The sequence below is a fragment of the Xyrauchen texanus genome, chromosome 13 (assembly GCF_025860055.1).
Source record: "Xyrauchen texanus isolate HMW12.3.18 chromosome 13, RBS_HiC_50CHRs, whole genome shotgun sequence".
NCBI lineage: Eukaryota > Metazoa > Chordata > Actinopteri > Cypriniformes > Catostomidae > Xyrauchen > Xyrauchen texanus.
In genome coordinates, this window is record NC_068288.1 from 17,649,684 (window position 1) to 17,670,325 (window position 20,642).

Sequence of the window (20,642 nt, forward strand, 5' to 3'; positions counted from 1 at the left end):
TATGGGAACAGTCCCCTTCCCTCCAAAATTAAACACACAAAAAATGTATTCAATTCAAATATATATATATATATATATATATATATATATATATATATATATATATATATATATACATCTGACTAATTAATGTCATTTTATTAATAGATTGGTGTGCCAAGAGTGACATTAGTCTTCATGTAGACTGAGTTAAGCAAGAGTCTTGTGACAAATTATAATAGGACATAAAAATTATGGCCATAAAAAAATCATAGTACTTGGATACTTAAGTACATTTGAAGGCAAATACTTTTGTACTTTTACTCAAGTGAATGTTTAAAGGCAGCACTTCTACTTTTACTTGAGTAATATTTTACCTTGAGTATTCTTACTTTAACTCAAGTACATGGTATGTGTACTTCGTCCACCACTGCAAATTGAAATATGTAGCACTTGATGAATTAGTTGTTTGAAGCTGATTTGCAATAAGTTATGTGCTCTATCTGTTCTTTTGCATCACAGATGATTCAGGAAGGAGAGAGGATGAGTTAGTCGAGGATAGTACTAGAGTGGAAGATTTAGGAACTGTAGAAACAGGCCCAGCAAGAGCAAAACTCAAAGAATACCCTCTCACCAGCTTTGGACTACAGAGAAGTGGTTGTTAGTGTGAAAATAAAATTCTCTGGGCTAAGCCCCGGATGTCCTTCAATGCTGGAAACGCCTTTGAGATCACCCTAAAGTTCCCTTAAACGTAAGTTGCAGAAAATAAGCTTTGAATGTTTCTTTAGGGTTTTTATAGGTAAAACGTCATAATCCCTTACGATTTCCCTCAAGTATTTATTGTTTACCTAAGTAGGGGAGACCAGGGAGTGTTGTAACACTGCGTTAGTAGCAGTAGTCTTTTTTCTATCTTTTCACTCCTGCTCTCATTTAAATAAAAAGTCTATAAGCACAGCAGCCTTCTTTAGAAAAAAAAAGTCTCTGACGAGCTGTAAACATGACCACCACTTCCACCTCAATGCATTGATGTATGTGTGAAACTAGTCGTAGGAGTCAGAAAGAGCTGTGAAAATGCACCACGTTGTGAGATACAGTCTACTATTGATTAACTTCTGTTTTAGGAGCCCTTCAAGTGCAACAATGCTGAAAGGTATGATTAAGGATTGCATTTTATCTAATTACACAATGATAATTCATCGACATTATAGACATTACAGTTTTATCTTCTGTTAATGCCTGATCTTCTGTAAAGATGCTTTGAAACGATGTGTTCGAAGGAGGTATGAATATGTTTTCCATTTTGACATTGAAAGAAACTTCCAGTGATTGTTGGCTGTGGTGGCCCCTGTACTAATAGTAGTTGAAAAACTTTTATAGAAGTGTTGCCTTGGTTAAAAAAGACCATGCAGCTAAGCACATAATTGTAAATGAAAAGCTGTTTGTAGGTCAGGTTTGCCTACATTGTAGAGACCAAAAACAGTTCCCACAAGGAAAATAGCTTAGTATAACACATCATTTAAATAATGAGTTGATGAAAATGCAAAAAGGTTTCTGTGAGGCTTAGGTAATGAAAATTGTATATCATTAGCTCAGTATAAAAACAACAGACGTCAATGGAGAGTTGATAAAAACATTCCACTACTGTTAATACTAATCGCTATCTCAAATAAAAACTGAAATGGTTGACTTAAGTTTTTATTTTTTTCTGTTCTTACTAGTTGTTACAAGTTACCGTAACAATGTAAACCCTAGTTTTTATTAATAGAAACAATTAAGTGGTCAGAATTAAACATTGTTTTGGAATCATAACTCAAATATATTGTATATGCAAGGTTGGGAGGGTTACATTTTAAATGTAATCCACTACAGATTAGAGAATACATGCTGTCAAATGTAATTTGTAATGTATTTAGTTAGATTACTCAAGGTCAGTAACATATTCTAAACACTTTGGATTACTTCTTCAGCACTGGTAGATTTTTTCAGTTGTTTTGACAATAAAACTCCTGACATACTGAATACAGTGGAAATTGAATTGATAGTCTTCAAAAAATGGTTTGATGATAATAGACTTTCATTGAATTTAAGTAAAACATAGTTCATAATATTTAGTAATCGGCAATGTATTACTAAAACTAAAATTAGAATTAATAATGAGGAAATAGAAAGAGTGTATGAATATAAATTTCTGGGTGTTATAATAGATCATAAATTAAGTTGGAAACCACATATAAATAATGTAAAAACTAAATTGTCTAAATCCATTGCAATATTAAATAGAACAAAACATATTTTGAATGAAAATTCAATTATCACAATACAGTATATATATATATATATATAATTATATATACTGTATTGTTCAATCATAGTTCCATACATAACTTACTGTGTGGAGGTATGGGGTCATACATATAAAGCCAACATAAATCCAATATAGATGTTACAGAAGAGAGAAATAAGGATTGTAAAAAGGGTAGAATATTACGAACCAACAAACATATTATTTATTGAATTACATGCTTTAAAATTTGTTGATTTGGTTGATTTTTACACTGCGCAGGTAATGTATAAAGTGTATGATAATTTACTTCCAAACTGTATTCAGAGGTTGTTCGAAATAAGAGAAAGCCAGTATAAACTTAGGGGAATGTACATGTTTAAAAAAATAAGGGCAAGAACGAATATAAATATATATGTATATCTGTGAAAGGGGTAAACCTATGGAATAATTGTTTATGGAAAATTGTATTGGAGGACCGAAATACTGTACATTTTTTTAAATTTAATTTAATTGAACTACATCAAATATAACACATAACACACAAAAGTACATAACGGATATTAAAAATAAGAAACATAACGTCTAGGTTACATATGTAACCTCCGTTCCCCGATGGAGGGAACGAGACGTTGTGTCAGAGAAGCGACACTAGGGGTCTCTCTTGCGTGCCGATATATACCTCTGTTCTATGAAAAAAGGCCAATGAGAAGTTTGGTATTTGCATATCCCGCCCCTGTACATACGGGCATTTAAGCGGGGCGAATACGGGAGTTCATTCAGGATTTTTCTGAGGAGCCGGAAATGGTCCCAGCGACGTGGCGGGGAAGACACAACGTCTCGTTCCCTCCATCGGGGAACGGAGGTTACATGCGTAACCTAGACGTTCCCCTTCTGTCGCTCTCTGTCCACGTTGTGTCAGAGAAGCGACACTAGGGGTCCACCTTTAAACGTGCCACGGTCGCGGTCTTAGGATCACATATGTGTCTGCCGGACCGAACTCCAGGCAAGTGTCACTGACAGAGAACGCTTGCAGGTCCCCGACCCTCTTGATGGAGGCGAGTGCGATCAGCAGGGCCGTTTTGAGAGAAAAGGGCCCTGAGTCCAGCTGAATCGAGCGGCTCGAAGGGGGGTCTCTGGAGGCCCGTGAGGACGATCGAGAGATCCCAGGAGGAAAACAGGTTTGGCCGGAAGGGAGTTAGCCTCCGGGCACCTTTTAGGAACCTGATAATTAAGTCGTGCTTACCTAGAGACTTGCCGTCTAGCGTGTATGTCGGCGGCGAAATACACCTTGAGGGTGGAGGGGGACAGCCTCCTCTCCAGCCTCTCCTGTAGAAACACGAGCACTGACCTAACCGCGCACCTCGGTGGGTCTTCAGCCCTGGAAGAACACCAATTTGCCTGGTAGAGGGGGCTCTGGCTTGGTTGATAGTATCTATGATGATCGATGGTAGACCGGATAGATTTTCCGCACCTCGTCCAAGGGCCAGACATGGAGGTTCCAGAGGTCTGGGTGTGGGTTCCAGAGCGTGCCCCGTCCCTGAGAAAGAAGGTCCTTCCTCAGGGGGATTCGCCAGGGAGGGGCTGTCGCGAGAAGCGTGAGGTCCGAGAACCAATTCCGAGTGGGCCAATAGGGGGCCACCAAGGTGACTTGCTCCTCGTCTTCCCTGACCTTGCACAGCACCTGTGCAAGAAGGCTCACTGGGGGAAATGCGTACTTACGCGGCCCCGCGGGCCAGCTGTGTGCCAAAGCGTCTACCCCGAGGGGAGCCTCTGTCCGGGCATACCAGAGCAGGCTGTGGGAGGTTCCTTGGGAGGCAAACAGGTCTACCTGGGCCTTGCCGAACCGGTCCCAGATCAGCTGGACCGACTGGGGGTGGAGCCTCCACTCCCCGCTGGGCAAGCGTTGTCTTGACAGCGCGTCCGCTATCACATTGAGGTTGCCGGGGATGTGAGTGGTGCGCAGTGACTTGAGTCGCTGCTGGCTCCAAAGCAGGAAACGACAGGCGAGCTGTGACATGTGGTGGGAGCGTACTCTGCCTTGCCGATTTATGTAGACTACCACTGTGGTGCTGTCTGACCTGACTAAGACATGTTTGTCCCGAATTAACGGGAGAAACTTCCTCAGGGCAAAGATATTTTGGACATACCCGGCGGGGCGTCGGGAGGCAGTGAAGCATCCCGAGGCTCTGGTGCTGAGAACAGACTCGAAGCACTTACCTTGCTCCGCGCACCCGGCAGGGGGCGGGTTCGTGACTGAGGAGGAGGTCTGATGTTGGCGTCCTCTGGACTCATCTGAACTGGCCGGCCGGGGAACAGTCGTGGGGCTGAAGGTGGACTGTGGCTGCGACCAACAGGACTGTTGAGACCTGAAAGCAAAGTGCCGTGAGAACGGCATTTGCAGGCCAGGTGACCCAGAGACAAAAGGAAATAGCTCTATTATTGAGAATGTATTGAATTTAACAAAAGATTCTCCTCCCAGCCCTCCACCGGGGAACGGAGCAGTCTTACCAGCTCTGGAGCTACCATCTGGCGCCTGGGAGCCTTCCGGGTCCTCGAGGAGGTCCGTGAGACGAGGGGCGTCCAACTTCTGCGAGGAGCTCGACGCTGGGGTTGAGAGCTGGGCCCACTCTCTTTTGTTAGTTGAGGCGGAGCACTACTTTCTTTCTTTCTTGAAAGCCTCAGGAGGACGCCCTCGGCGAGCAGACAGGGCATGGCCCCTGGCGGCAGGTTTGCGGCAGGGCAAGATGTGTGAAATAGCTTCCGTCTGTTTCTTCACCACTGAGGACTGCTGGGCGGAGTCGTCAAGTGGTGTCGCCGAATGGACGGAGCTGGGAGATGGGGGAATTTTGAGAAAGCGTGCTTTGTCTGCCTCCTGTACTGTGACCAGGTACTGTCCATGTGTTGTGTTTCTGGGCCACGGGGGGGTGGCCATCGCCTGTTTGAGTGCAGTTCCTGCGGCACGTCAAGAACAGGACTACCCAAGTGCAGATTTTGAAGTGCCTTGGCCCGGTGGACTTGCAGGAGGGGGCCATGGCGTGCAGGGGGGAGCGGTCTGGGACCGTTCTACCGCCGAGGGTAGCGAGAGTGGAGGAGCGAGGAAGCTGGGCTTGCTCAGCTCGTCATGCCCGTCCGGGAAGGAACCGGGGGGGTGGCGCGGCTGTGAGCGGCGCACATGCCTGCGGAACCAATTATGCCCGGGGAAGCATAGTAGACCTCCGTGCGTCAGGCTCAGACTGGGCGGCAGACCCGAAGGTGGCGGCCCAGGCGAGTTATCCGCATCCGACACCGCTGTTACGCTCTCCAATGCAGCGGTGATGTCATCCAATGCCGGGGAGCTCGAGGGACCAGACGGTAGGCCGTTAAGTGGACCACACTAATCCTGAGCTTGGGGGAAGCAGGCAAGCGTGCCGGGGAGGCGGGAGGTTTCGAAGGGATTTACCCGGCGAAAGCGTCCCGTTATTCTCCCCAGATCGTCTTTCATTGCCCGCGGCGCCAGCCTCAATCCCGTAGGAAGGAGGCGAGGCGCAGGGGGCGGCTGAAGTGGCTTTCTCTCACTACAAGAAAAAGCCTACGACCGCAATGCTGTCATGGCTATGTTCTTGTACTGAAAACATAAACCATTCATAAAAACGCTGCCTGCGTGTGATCGCAACCCAGGTATGCAAGGCAGTTTTTATGACCGTCAGAGGTGGGGAGAAATCAACCGCATCCAGAAACTACACAGGGGTGGAAAAATCGTCTTTAAAAAGACGGGTCCTGAGAAGGACGTTCAACGCCGCAGTGTTTTGCTCTTTTTTAGAGCGAAATTACTCTTTTAGAATAACTCTTTCGAGTTGTCTGCGCTGTCGAAGCGCCCAGGGTCAAGAATGCACAGCCGTGCACGAAGGAGAAAGCTGCTGTTGTGCACTGTAAAGTCCAACAGCATGCAGAGCGTCAGAGAATTTAAACAGGAACTTGGTGTGTAACTCGCAGCAACTGCATATCGACCATCGGCTCCGAAGACATTTTCTGAATGAACTCCCATATTCGCCCCGCTTAAATGCCCGTATGTCCGGGGGCGGGATATGCAAATACCGTCTGCCAACTTCTCATTGGCCTTTTTTCATAGAACAGAGGTATATATCAGCCCTCAAGAGAGACCCCTAGTGTCGCTTCTCTGACACAACGTGGAGAGAGCAACAGAAGGGGAACTATTCCCATAAAATATAATTAAATGTAATGTCAAGCAGGGAATTTTGGGAATGCCCGAATATTTATTTTTACTTTAATTTTAACAATAATTTACCATAGAAAGTACATGTATTCTCTTTTTAAACATGATATACATTTTTACTGTTAATTATATGGGATAATCAGACTTTTAACATCTAAAAAAATATTTATTTAAAACTACATGTATTGTCTTTTTAAATATATTACAACTTTTGAACCATATATTTTAAAGTAACTACACATTTACCAATTAAGGTTTTTTTACTGCAGCATTTTTGCAGTTGTTTACCATTAAATTTACAGAAAGATTTTACAGTGTAGGCTGTGTGGACTGTCCATATGCACTTGTGCTTGAATACATTTTGTTTGGCCAAGACAAGGCCATTCATGGATTCATATAATAATTATTATTAAGAATTAGTTTAGTTGTTGCTCTTTTGTCTATTATAGTTGTTTTGTGTAGATTGTTGGCATAGTCGTGTTACCTTCTGTCACTCACTCAACATTATGTTAATGTAGTGACACTAGTGGTTGATCTTGAGAGCCCCGAAACACCTCAATCTTTGAGAAAAGACCAATGGGAATTGGCAGGTAGAATTTGCATGCCACTCCCCCGGACATACGGGTATAAAAGTAGAAGGAATGCTCACTCTTCAGATTTTTTTCTTTGGAGCAGAGCGGTTGTGTATTAGTGAGCTTAATATTACTGCTGTTCCTTTCACCTCGAAGAAGCGTATGCTGTTGGATTTATGGTGCATTCCAGCGGCTTTCTCTCTTTCTGCATGCCTAGTGCAGATTACGCCCCTGGGTGCTTCGACAGCGCTACTAAGAGTGTATCTTTTGATGGAGGCGAGCGTGATCAGGTGGGCCGTCTTCAAGGAGAAGGCCCTGAGACCTTCTGATTCTAGTGGCTCGAAGGGGGGTCTCCGAAGGCCCGAGAGGACCACTGAGAGATCCCAGGAGGGGAACAAGCTCAGCCGGGAGGGATTTAACCTCCAGGCACCTCTTAGGAACCTGGGAGACAGGTGCGCTGTAGGCTTTGGAGGTCAATGAAGACGTCATCCTACAGGCCTTGGAGGGATCACAGGGTGACCCCGCCAGGTGGCGGCGTTCTCGGGGCACAGGTGGATCGCAACCGCTCTGTCCACCTGGGGGACCACCGTGCACCCGTGGGCCGCCCGCCGTTGAGGGTAGTGAGAGCGGATGAGTGAGAGGCACGGTGACGTGTGGAGAAGGGTGTTCTCCATGAACTCGTCAGCTCATCATGCACTTCTGGTAAGAAAGGAACCGGGGGGGCGCGGCTGTGAGTGGTGCGCAAACCCGAGGAACCAATCATCCAGCCGCGAAGGCTGTGGGGAGGACGGGGGGTTCCAGTCCAGCCCCACGCTAACGGCGGCCCGGGCCAGCATGTTGGACATCTGGGCGTAAGCCTCAGACTGGCCATGCTGGCCTGAAGGCGGCAGCCCAATCGAGTCATCCGCATCAGACGCCGGACCACTCTCCGATGCAGCGCAAGCTCATCCAGCTCGGGGGGCTCAAGAGGATAGGCAGGCTGGCTGTGAGGCGAGCCGCTGTTACCTCGAGCCTGTCGGAAGCCAACGAGCGTGTGAGGGGGCGGGTGGTTCGCGGCGACGTACCCGGCGAAACCGCATCCGTTTTCACAATGAGAACATGAGCCATCCATAAACGCTGCCTCGGTGTGATCGCTGCCCAGACACACGAGACAGCGCCTGTGGCCGTCAGGAGTGGAGAGCACTCTACCGCATCCAAGAACTACACAGGGGCGGAAGGGCATCTTTATAAAGACGCGTCCTGAAAAGGACGTTCAAAGCCAGCTGTGTATATGCTCTTTTAGAGAAAATAACTCGGCAAAGCTGCACTGCCGTGCAGAGAAGGAGAAAGTCGCTGATATGCGCCGTAGATCCAACAGCAATCGCTCAGAGTTGGGAGGAACAGTGTGTGACTCGCAGCTCGCTGCATACACAACCAGTCGGCTCCGAAGAAAATTTCTGAATGAAACGGACACATTTCCCTCCCTTTATACCCATATGTCCGGGGGCTTCTTCAACACAACGTCGAAGTGAGCAACAGACAGGGAACCTCTGTTCCTTGATGGAGGGAACGAGACGTTGTGTCCCTCTTGCCACAATGCTGTACTAGCTGCCGAAATGCCCGGGACCTTATCTCGGCTCCTCAGCACCAAACCTAAATGAAAGTGGGCATTCCTTCTCCTTTTACACCCGTATGTCCGGGGGAGTGGCATGCAAATTCCCAATGGCCTTTTCTCAAAGTTTGAGGAGTTTCGGGGCTCTCAAGTGCGACCCCTAGTGTCAATACATCAACGCAATATCTCGTTCCCTACATCAGGGAACGGAGGTTACAACCATAACTGAGACGATTTGTGTGCAGTTACTATTATAAGTGTTAATTCTGTTGAACTTGGAGCCTGTTAAATGGAAGTTATTTCTTTCCATGAAATTGTTTTTATAAAGTGCAGATTTATGTGCACTATTAAGTACTGAGGAGAGTCCAATGGGACTATAACTGATCTAGAGTCTGGTTCTTTCAGAATTTACTTGATACCATTTAAAAAATGCTATAACTCAATTTAAATAATTAAGTAAAATCAACGATACTTAACTAACAGGACAGGTATGAGTTCAGTCTGTTTGTAACTAGTTAACTTTACTTAAATAGGTAAGTTCACTTTATTTGAGCCAAATAAGTATGTTTAATGAGAAACACTTGCAAACCAATTGCCTTTAAAATCTTTGGTAAGGTCAACTAATTCGATTTTACAGTGAAATGCAAATGTGCTTACATATACCATTTATATATTTCTACAAAATTGCAGTTTTGCAATTACAGTTGCAATACAGCTTTGATAATTCTCTAGTGTATTCAAGGCTTCAATGAACAAACTGAATTGTTGCCTTTCTCCAGATACTGTTACAGTTTTAAAGGAAGCTGCCGGGAAGGAGATCACCATACCGTGTGCTACAGATGAGAGCCCTCAGAATGGGGTGTACATGTACAAACAAGACGAAACAGAAAAGAAGCTACTCTTCTACTTCTACAAAGGGGGCAACTTTACTCTAAAAAATCTTGCCATGGGCAAAGTGATTTTAAATGGAACATTACCCAACCTTAATGCTACCTTCCTCAACCTGACTGGCAGTGACATTGGTTTGTACTGGTGTGAATTCAATTTTGAAGACAAAATCAAGCATAGCTGTGCAACTTGGTTATATGTGACAGGCAAGTTCATGTCTTACACTTCATGTTCATCATTCTTCAGGTTCATTATGGTTATTTGAATACACCACATTTTTATTGTGATTGTCAAGCATAAAAGATACAATGAAATCCTGACCTAAACCATCTGTATAAAAACAAAAATACATTTGAAAGGGAAACCTCTTTTTTAAAGCAAAGAATGCTTGTTGGGTTAAAAAAATCCATTGAAGATTTGTATGATTATCTGTTTGTTTGTTTTTATTCTCTCTTCCTCACTAGAAACCACAGTAGAAAAAGAGTGCCCAGAAAATCCTGAGAATTACTATATGATGATATTGCTCATTGGGTGTGTCATCATATTCCTGCTGTGTCTCATCACTTTCTTCTGTGTGATTTTGAAGGTCAGCACACACACACACACGCACAATGATAAAACATATGTGAACATCTACAGAGACATACCAAAAGCAAAGTTAATAGACAACATAATATTAACAGAACAATAATTTACCGATAGCTGTAGGACATTGTTGAAATGCTCTGGAATGATTTTACATCATACTCTGGAGCCACTCAGATTGATGGTTGGTTCACCTAATCAAAGCAGTCAGAATATACTAATAGTTTGTAAATCACAAATAAAAAGAAACTACACTTTGTCACGTGTAAAATAGCATATGATTAGCATATTTCTGTTATAAATATAGTAAAAAAAAATGATTTCCAAATATGAAAACTTTGACATCATTATGTTGAATTTAAATGGGCTACAACACACTTCTCAATGAGTTGCTTATGCTTTGTGGTCTACGCAGTGCTACATGCAGTAATGCCTGTAAACAGATCTACTCGGCACCCAGATAGGCCTAACTGATCCATATTGTGTGGTCTAGTCTACCTTTAGTTCCCTTACGACTCAGTCCACTTGACATTGCGTTTATTAATACATATGGGAGTGCCTTCATACACAACCTATTTGAAACCTCTCTACAATAATGCCAATATTCTAATATTGGCTATGGTGTTTGAGCCCCCCCTGTTTTGGAGTGAAACTAACCGCTATAAAAACAGGTGCACAGACACCATTTCCTCAGAATTTCTTCCTTCAAGACAGAGATCATCTCTTGTCTGGAAGCCCTCTACCTTTCGCGTCGATACACACAAGAAAGTGGACAGAATCTACATGGCAGCAAGAAAACTCTCTGCTCCCCTTCAGTGCTCTGGCGAACATCTCCCCGCCTCGCTGCTTGATGGTTCGCTGGTCAATTGACCTCAGCATCCTGATTCTCCACAGTGCATCTACAGGTGTAGTGTGTCCTTTAAAAAGCAATTTTATTTGTGTGATATAAATATAAATTATATAAATATATAGAAAAATAGACCCGAACCTGGATCACTCACACAACTAATTAGCTGTCTTACAAATGTCAGATCTTAAGCTGTAGAAGGTCAAATTCACATACTTATCTCTCCATGTCCCTTATTAGGCAGGGCCAGCTCTGGTTTCTTGCATGTTATTGCTTATGAAGTAAATGTGCAAAAACATCTCGGTTACGTAAGTAACCTTGGTTTCCTGAGCCGAAGGGAAGACATTGCGTTTATTAACACAAATGGGAGTGTATTCATACACAACCTATTTGAAACCTCTCTACAATAATGCCAATATTCTAATATTGCTATGGTGTTTGAACCCCACCTGTTTTGGAGCAAAACAAATGCTAGAAACATTCTATCATATTTTGCGTATTTCAGTATTTTTCCCCCCTTATTAATCTATGTAAGTGAAGACATAAAGTACACTCCATTTGAAAGTAACTTATTTTAAATAAAAATTAACACAAAAGGTATAAATAAAGTGACATTTTTATCATGATCGGTTAGGCAGTGCATAGAAGGGAGTGGATGGGAGCAGATATGCCTTTTCCGCTGTAACACATTTCCTGGACCCGAAGAAGCCACTCTCTCTAAAACGCTATCGGCATTTGAAGACAACAGTGACGAGGTACAATTATGTGACACATCAGATTCATTCTTTCCCGCTGCCAGCAATGTAGTTAAGTTCCGTCACAATAGCCTACTTTTTACACATTATATTAGGGCTGGGCAATATGGCCTATAAATAATATCACAATATCTTTAGGCTATATCACGATACACAATATATATCGCAATATTTTGAAATCTCCTCTAAAGCGCTTAATAAATGCTCGATTTAACCATTTGATGCATACAATCACACCAGTATGATGATTCTTGTATTCCCTTCAACATATGTCTGCTTTAAAACATTCTTGTTTATATTCATTAGTGGTTTCTATTGGAACAACTTTAAACGTGTATGCAAAAAGGGGGAAATCACAACCAAGTTAAAACAGTACTTATTCAAACCAGGCGATTGCACACATAGGGTTTTATCAGCTGTTAAATGAAAATGAATAATGACATGATGTAGGCCTACATACTGTAGCCTAGTTGTACAGAGCTCAAGCTCAACCAAGACCCTTAGCAGAGCTCAAAACAACAAAAGTGCATTCACATTCCTGTTTGTTTGTAACAACCAGTCAGTACCAGTGTTGTTTTGAACCTGGGATTCACAAACAATGCCATGTCCAGCAGGTCGTGGGTGGCAGCAGCAGGAAATTTCTCACTCAGGTAATCCAGGTTGGAGACTTTGATAGACTGGGTCAGTACAGTCATTCTCCTGAATTGCCAAGATGCTGGAGTGGAAGAGATGAAGCACAGGCTTGACATAGGACACTGTGACGTAGTCCTCACCTGATAGAGCATCTGTGAATTCCACATGGGGTTTAAGAGTCTTGTGCACTGACTCAAGGACTTCTCTTGCCAGGTCAGAACGAGATGCCATGTTTTTTTTGTCTGAGGCCAAGACTTGAGAAATGGCTTGCTCTTGCTCCAGCACCTGCACAATCATTTTCTGTTGGGATCCCCACCTGGGAGGAGACTCGCTGATCAGCTGGTGTGCAGGGAAATTTAGCTGTTTCTGTGCTGTGGCCAGGTCTCTCCTCCTCTTCCAACTGAACGAGAAGCTGCTCACAACCTTATTGCAAACAGCAACAGCATGGTCAATACTGGAGTCTCTCATGCTCCTCTCTGACAATAAAAACAAGCATTACAAATTGTATGATAATTGTAAAGAAATCGTCTAGGTTACTGTCGAAACCCCCATTCCCTATTGGAGGGAATGAGACGTTGTGTCGGTGAAGTGACACTAGGGGTCTCTATTGAGAGCCTCAGTTGCCTCTGAGCTTTGAGAAAAGGCCAATGAGAATTGGCAAACTGAATTTGCATGTCCCTCCCCCGGACATACTGGTATAAAAGGAGGGAATTGTGCATCTGTTTAGTCAGGTTTTGCGCTGTGGAGCCGAGAATAATGTTCGGCCGTTACAGCGGGTGGTACAGTGTTGTGGCAAGAGGTACACAACGTCTCGTTCCCTCCATCAGGGAATGGGGGTTATGACAGTTCCCCTTCTGTCACTCACTCGACGTTATGTCGGTGAAGTGACACTAGGAGTTCCTATCCAATAACGCCACAACACTGAACCGTGTTACAGGAACTGCTGAAAATACAACACAGGGTGTAACCGATACCTGTGGAGCACCTATTCCAGAACAGAGTAATTTGTACCCGTAGTGGGTCTGGTCGGGAATTCCTCTGCCGAATTCGCCACCCTGATGGCTATGGAGGAAAAACATCCAGGGAATGCAAGCTTTTGTGGACTCACCTGGGGGTAAAAGCGCACGGGTTCACCTCAGAAGAGGGGAAAGATGCTATGCTGAAGCGGTACACCAGGTCAGCTGTCCCGTGTTAACAAGTTCTATGTGCTCGGACCTGAAGAAACACGGGCCAGGGCTGACTCAAACCTCGGAGGTTATTGATCTCACAAAGGTATTGTGTGTTGCCCATCCCACTGCTCTGCCCATGTCTGCTAGAGTGGCGCCGTTGGCCGGTGCCCACGAGAATGCCACGCTCCTCATAGAGCGTGTTCGGACCCGCAAGGGGTCTAGCATCTAGAGGCCACGGCCTCTAGAGCTCTGTGTGCGGTCCAAAATAGGTGTGCAAAGTAGGCACTGGACACAGCAACGATAAGGCTGGGTCGGACTCTTCCTGGGGCAGTCGCTAGCAGGTTCACTGTTTGGCCCTGAATGGGGGCCACAGGAACCTTGGGCACGTAGCCCGGTCAGGGTTTTAGGTTGACGTGAGCATCTGCCAGACCAGGCTCCAGGCAAGTGTTGCTGGCAGAGGGCGCTTGCAGGTCCCCGACATTCTTGATGTAAGAGAGGGGAATCAGGAGGGCCATCTTCAGAGGAGGGCACACAGCTCGACTGAGTCTAGCGGCTCGAAGGGGGTTCTCCTTAGGGCCCACAGGGGGTGCAGCGAGACCCTGTGAGGAGAACAGGCATGGCCTAGGAGGATTCAGCCTCCGGGTGACTATTAAGGGACCTGATGACCAGGTCATGCTCCCACAGGGGCTTAACATCCACTTCATCGTGGTGTATAGAGGCTGTAGCAAAGCCTCATAAAGGATAGATGATTTATATTGTGATTGACCTATGTATTATAATTTCTCCATGGTATGTTGTTTCCTATGTGTATTGGCCTTTAACTCTGTAACGAACTCTCGCGAGACGGAGAGTGGGTTTGCGCATAGCGCAAGTGTCGTCATCCGAGAGAGGAAGTGTGTAGTATATGAGGAACGAACATTTCCGTCATAGAGGCGCGCGATTGATTGCACGATCAGATCAAACCCCGGGACTTTTGAGTGGACGCGAGGGAGCGAACGACAGATGTCGGTGGATTGTTTATCTGTCTCATTGTGGAGCTTTCTGGGATTCGATTGCTCACCGTTGAGGACTTAAAACGGACACGGTCTGCACGAAGTTGCTCACAGACATTTCTGCCATGTTGGTGAGACTGATTCATACTTAATAGGACTATGAATATGTTGGACTGGAAAACTATATGCTCGCGTAGCCGCACTTATATAAAACACACGCGTGTGGGGTTATTGTGTCTTTGTAAGTTGTGTAAATCTGTTATATACACTTTGGTGCATGAATGAATTGAGTGTGATATTTTGCCTCCTTTATTTACATTCCCTAGAAGATTTATGATTTCTCTTGATGTAAATTTCTCAGTATATAACGGGGAAGTGTTACATAGTGGTGGCCCGTACGGGGACGTTCTATTGTTGTTCTTTTTATGGATATACAGTGGATGTATTATAATGGAGGAAATAGAGGGTAACACACAAATGTCAATTGTTCAAGCTGCTGCATGTGTTAACAATCAAGTTGCATCGACACCCATTAATACTGCCAATATAGTGGTGGATACTGTTGGAGTAACACCTAATATAGATTTCTCAGGTGGGCCATTTATTACAAGACGCAATCCTACTGCTGAAGTAACATCCATGCTGAGTTCTCTTTACATTGGTGATATTGATGATGAAGGTGACAATGCAGAGAAATTTTAATGTGATGTTGATGACCTGCAAATTATGAAAGCAGATTTAGACAAAGTCAAGGGGGATTTATGGGCTCTTAGTAATAGAGTACAGGAGGGAGAACATGAGTTCAAACAATCTGTGGAGAGTGCACTAAATAGAGAAACAAGTTTTCGTGATGCAGTGGATGCTAGCTTGGCAGAGTTGGATGAATGTTTCCAGAAATGTCTGGAGAAGTTGGAAAGAGTGATGACTGACTGTCTTCTGAGGAAAGACGAGAAGTGGGAAGATCAATTAAAAAAACTGCGATTTACAAGTACCCCACCTTTCTCCCGACACCAACCTTAAACTCCAGTTACTTCTTTGTCACCTGTTGGTACGCAACTTACGACTGTGTATAACCCAACAGGGGGTTCTTCCTTTTGTACCCAGCCACCAATTCGGCTGGAATTTCCCACCTTCGGGGAGTCTTGTGAGACTGCTCATGTACTCACCTTCATTGAACAATGTGAAAATTACCTGGAAATCCGTCCTCTTCCTAGTTTAGAGCTTATTGGGACCCTGAGCACTGTGTTGCGAGGGCCTGCTCTGAGCTGGTGGAAAGCTGAGAAAAAGAAGGTCTCCGATTGGCAAACTTTCAAAAAAGCGTTCAGGACTGCATTTCTACCTGAGGATTACCTCACTGAGGTAGAGGATAAGCTGAGATCAATGGTTCAACAACCTGGACAATGTTTGAGGGACTTTGCTTATGATTATCGGGCCCTTTGTCTGAAGTGGAAATCAGATATCTCAGAGGATGAAATAGTGAGCCGTGTTCTGAATAACATTAACCCCAGGGTGGCAGGATGTCTCAGAGGCACAGTGAGGACAATTGAACAGTTGGTAAAGGTGGGTTCCATGGTGGAAAAGGACTGCATGGGGGCTAAAGACTACTGGAAAAAGGTTGACAGTTATAACAGCAAAGAAAAGGCTGATAAGAAACAACCTGAACGTAGTACTTCCAAACATCTGGCTCGACTGAACATAGCACAACCTCTATCAGTGTCATCTCTCTTGTTGATCCCGGTGATGGTAAAGAATAAAGAGATAAAAGCAGTTGCTGATACAGGAAGCACATTTACGTTGATGCAAGAAAGTCTATGGAAATCATTAGGAGGAGATGTGTTATGGTGCTCGCCTGGACAGACCCAACGTTTCATATTGGCTGATGGACAAGTGCACCAAGCGATTGATCAGAAAATCATCAGTTATAAATGGCATAACCAGGTTTGTCAACAAACACGTATATTTTGAAAGATTTTCATTTGGCTTTCCCTTTGATAATAGGTTTGGACTTTTTGAGAGCTGCAGAAGCCATCTTGGAGGTTGGTAAAAACCGATATGGCCTGAAAACAGATGAAGGTATTGAGTACTATACTTTCTTACCAAATCAGAGGGCTCTGGGGACTTCTAACCTGGCTGTTGATGAAATCCGCATCCCAACTGGAACTACAAACCTTTATTATACCCTTCCTCCTTCCTGGGAACTTCCATTCAAACCACTGACATTTGAAGATGTTCCAGTGTTTGACTCAGATAAACCTGAGGAGCTGCAGAAGCTGATGGCTGCTTGGCCTCGTATAACCTCCAGAATCCTGGGAAGGACTACCATGGAGAAACACAAAATGGTGTTATCTGACACAAAGCCCATTAAGTCCAGAGCCTATCGTGTATCTCCCTTCAAGAAACATATAATTGAAGATCATGTAGACCAAATGCTTAAAGACGAGGTCATTGAGCCCTCCTTCTCGCCTTGGGCTTCCCCTGTGGTCTTGGTCCCCAAAACTGATAGTTCGTACCGGTTCTGTGTGGACTTTAGGAAAATAAACAGTAAGACAGTACCAGATGCTTATCCAATGCCAATCATTCACGATATCCTTGAGTCCTTGGAAGGCGCAACCTGGTTTACCACCTTAGATCTGCAGTCTGGCTATTGGCAGGTAGAGATGGAGGAAGAGAGTCAAGCCAAAACAGCATTTATTACAACCAAAGGGTTATTTCAATTTCGGGTTATGTCTTATGGTCTCCGAAACGCCGCTGCCATGTTCCAGAGACTGATGGAAAAGGTTTTGGCAGAGGTGAGAGGACAATTCTGTTTCGTATACATCAACGACATAATCATTTACTCCAAATCATTGGAGGAACACCTCAATCATCTTAATATAATTTGTCAAAGACTCACTCAGGCCAACCTTTCCCTCAACATGAAGAAATGCCATTTCTTCAAAAGACAACTTAAATTCTTGGGACATATCATCTCTGGAAAAGGAGTGGAGGTTGACCGAGAAAAGACAGAAGCCGTCATTCGGTATTCTATACCTACCGACCTTAAAACGCTACAACGGTTTCTCGGACTGGCAGGTTGGTACCATAAATTCATTCCCCACTTTGCAGATATCACAGCTCACCTTAACAACCTAAAGAAAAAAGGTGTGAAATGGGACTGGACCCCTGAATGCCAGGACAGCTTTGATAACATTAAGCAATCTCTTCTGAATCCACCGGTACTGATACAACCTGATTTCACAAAGCCATTTCAAGTACACAAACTCTTCTTCATCTCGGCTGGAGGGAGAGGTCTATCATGCACTTGTGTAACAGGGTTGCGACTTCTCTTCATGCACCGAAGTGAAACAGATGCCGCAAAAGTGGGGCGGGCGCCTGGCAAACTGAATCATGTAGCCAAGTCGGGCGGTTCTGGCCAGCCAACGTGACAGGTTAGAAAGCTAAAGCCACGCGTCCAAGTACCGTGCAAGGGGCACTAAGGGGACGATCACGTTTGACGTACCTGGTGGGGCTTCGCAGCAGTTGGGAGTGTTGCAGGTAGTGTTGCGTCGGGAGGCAGAGTCATGTCCCAGGGCGCCTGTGCTGAGAAAAGACTAAAAGCACTTACCTTGCTCCGCATGCCTGGCAGGGGGCAGATTGGTGACGGAGGAGGAGGTCCGGTGGAGACGTGGGGCACTGAGGTGGAGCTGGCAGGGTGGAGCTTGCTGTTGCCTTGCAGCGGGGGCGGCTCGAGTTGGAATGGCGCTGAGGCATGATATGCTGGATCGGCTCCGTCTACTTCTTTATCGCCGAGAACTGCTGGGCGAAGTCCTCGACAGTGTCAGTGCCTGGGAGATGGGGGTGTTAAGAAAGCGTGCATTGTCGGGGTCGCGTATCTCAACTACGTTCAGCTACAGATGTTGTTCCTGACCACGAGGGTGGCCATCGCCTGTCTGAGTGCCCACGCTGTGACCTTCGTGGCCCGGAGGGCGAGGTCAGTTGCTGAGCGCAGCTCCTGCAGCACGTCGGGATCAGGACTACCCAAGTGCAGATCTTTTGTGCCTTGGCCTGGTGAACTTGCAGGAGAACCATGGCATGCAGGGCAGAGGCGGCCTGTCCAGTGGCACCGTAGGCTTTCGGGCTGTGCCCGCTGAACTCTCTAAATCGCCTCCATCACCAGCCGGGTCAACCTCCATCCCGTGTGAGGATGGTGCGATGCAGGGGATGGCTGGAGTGGTGTTTCCATTCAGAAAGGAAAGCAGCGACCACAATGTTGCCATGGCCAAGTTCTCGCAGTGAGAACAAGAACCATCCACAAATGCTGCCTTGTGTGATCGCGACCCAGACACATGAGGCAGCGCCTATGATCATCAGAGGCAGAGAGATATATGCCGCATTCAGGAACTACACACAGGCGGAAAGACATCTTCAAAAAGACACGTCTTTAAAAAGACGTTCAAGGGCAAATGTGTTACTCTTTTAGAGAAAATGATACTCTTTTAGAGGATTTATACACTTTACGAAGTGCTGTCGAAGTGCCCAGGGGCGTAGACTGCACAGCCGTGCAGAGAAGAGAAAGCCACTGATAACGTGCCATAAGGTCCAACAGCAAAGGTCCTGTAGAGGTGAGTGGAACATTCGTGAACACCAGCTCACTGGACACACAACCACTCGGCTCTGAAGAAAAAACTTGACTAAACAGAGGGACATGCAAATTCTGTTATCCAATTATCATTGGCCTTTTCTCAAAGCTCAGAGGCAACTAAGGCTCTCAAGTGAGACCCCTAGTGTCACTTCACTGACACAATGCCGAGTGAGTGACAGAAGTCACTCAGCCTAACACCAAAAATAATTTTGGCATTTATTTTTTATATTTTTTCTACAGATCTCAGTCAGATTTTAAATCCACTGTATTCATAATTTTCTGCCAATAAATGCTTTAGCCTATATTTTTTTTGGATAAATACATAATACACATGTGTGTGCACGCACACACACGCACAAACACAGTTTTTAATTTAATTAAACAATTATGAAGTGCTCTCTTAGTGTTATGTTTACTAGTAGGCTGTTATAACATGGCTGATAATACAAATGATTATTATTCCACTGGGGAGACAATAACTCACCAAAAACACTGCAGTCTTGTCCACTTATTCAGGCTCACAGCTTTGATTATATCCCATTATCGGTGCACACTAGATGAGCTTCTGTTAAGTTCCCTGACATGAGAGCATCTTGCAAGCCTTGTACTATGATCTCGCCTGTATGAACCATTGGGAAAAAGCTTGTTTGAAGGCACAAACTCTTCAACTCCCAATTATCGATGTAATGTACAGTGAAACTCAGATATGCCTCACATGTTCTGCTGGACCACAAATCAGTAGTTGTGGAGAAGTGGGTCACATTTGCTAGCTGGTGGGCCAACCATTCTCTGACTGAAATGTATAACTCTGGTAGAGGTTTCTCTACAAAATATTTGCGACCAGGCAATTCATATTTTGGATCAAGTGTCTTTATGAGTTTTTTGAATCCGGACTTTTCCACTACACTAACTGGGGCCATCATCTTTGGCGATGTGTAGTTCGGCAATGATTTAGTTCCATTTTTGACTTTTTTTGTCATAAGGTATTGATTTGGAAAATGAAGAAGCCAGAGTCATTTGCTTCTGGGCTGGTTGCTTTGGCGTTTTATTTGGTGTCGGTGGAGATGTGGACATGCAGAGTTTCAGGCATTCTTCGTTTTGTAGTGGGTGGCATTTCAAATGGTGAAAAAAATTTGTGATACTGCTACCTTTTGTGGCAATGGTTTTGCTGCATATTTTGCAGATAACCGTTGTTTGTTCAACATCTACTTTGCGATATCCAAACCACTGCCAGATGATGGATCCAGTGCTATTTCTTTTCTGAACCAATTTATCCTCCTCCATTTTCTATTACCATTCCCGAACTCGACACTCATTTTGTCGCTTTGTTTTTTTTTTGGCTCTTTCCCTGTTCTCTCCAGATACAAAAACACACATCTCACGGCTCTCACCTATATCACACACACCCGTCCAGGAGAGTGACTGGAAGGGTGAGTGCAGGTGTGTGACATATGTATGTGAGCTTTTTGTGTCTGTGAGAGGGAGAGAAGCGGAACACAAAAAGCAAGTCTCA

The 20,642-nt window shown here is 44.8% G+C and overlaps 1 protein-coding gene across 3 annotated transcripts in view; it reads left to right on the plus strand.

Moving 5' to 3' along the window:
- Positions 1 to 1,015: 1,015 nt before the first annotated feature.
- The window catches only part of LOC127653882 (uncharacterized), a 69,846-nt gene continuing 50,219 nt past the window's right edge, over positions 1,016 to 20,642 (plus strand). For all 3 annotated transcript variants that reach the window (XM_052140696.1, XM_052140697.1, XM_052140695.1), the window contains exons 1-3: positions 1,016 to 1,129; positions 9,419 to 9,733; positions 9,992 to 10,113. In XM_052140696.1, coding sequence (XP_051996656.1) covers positions 1,051 to 1,129; positions 9,419 to 9,733; positions 9,992 to 10,113 — 516 coding nt within the window. In that variant the 5' untranslated portion in view covers positions 1,016 to 1,050. The remainder of the gene's footprint in view (positions 1,130 to 9,418; positions 9,734 to 9,991; positions 10,114 to 20,642) is intronic.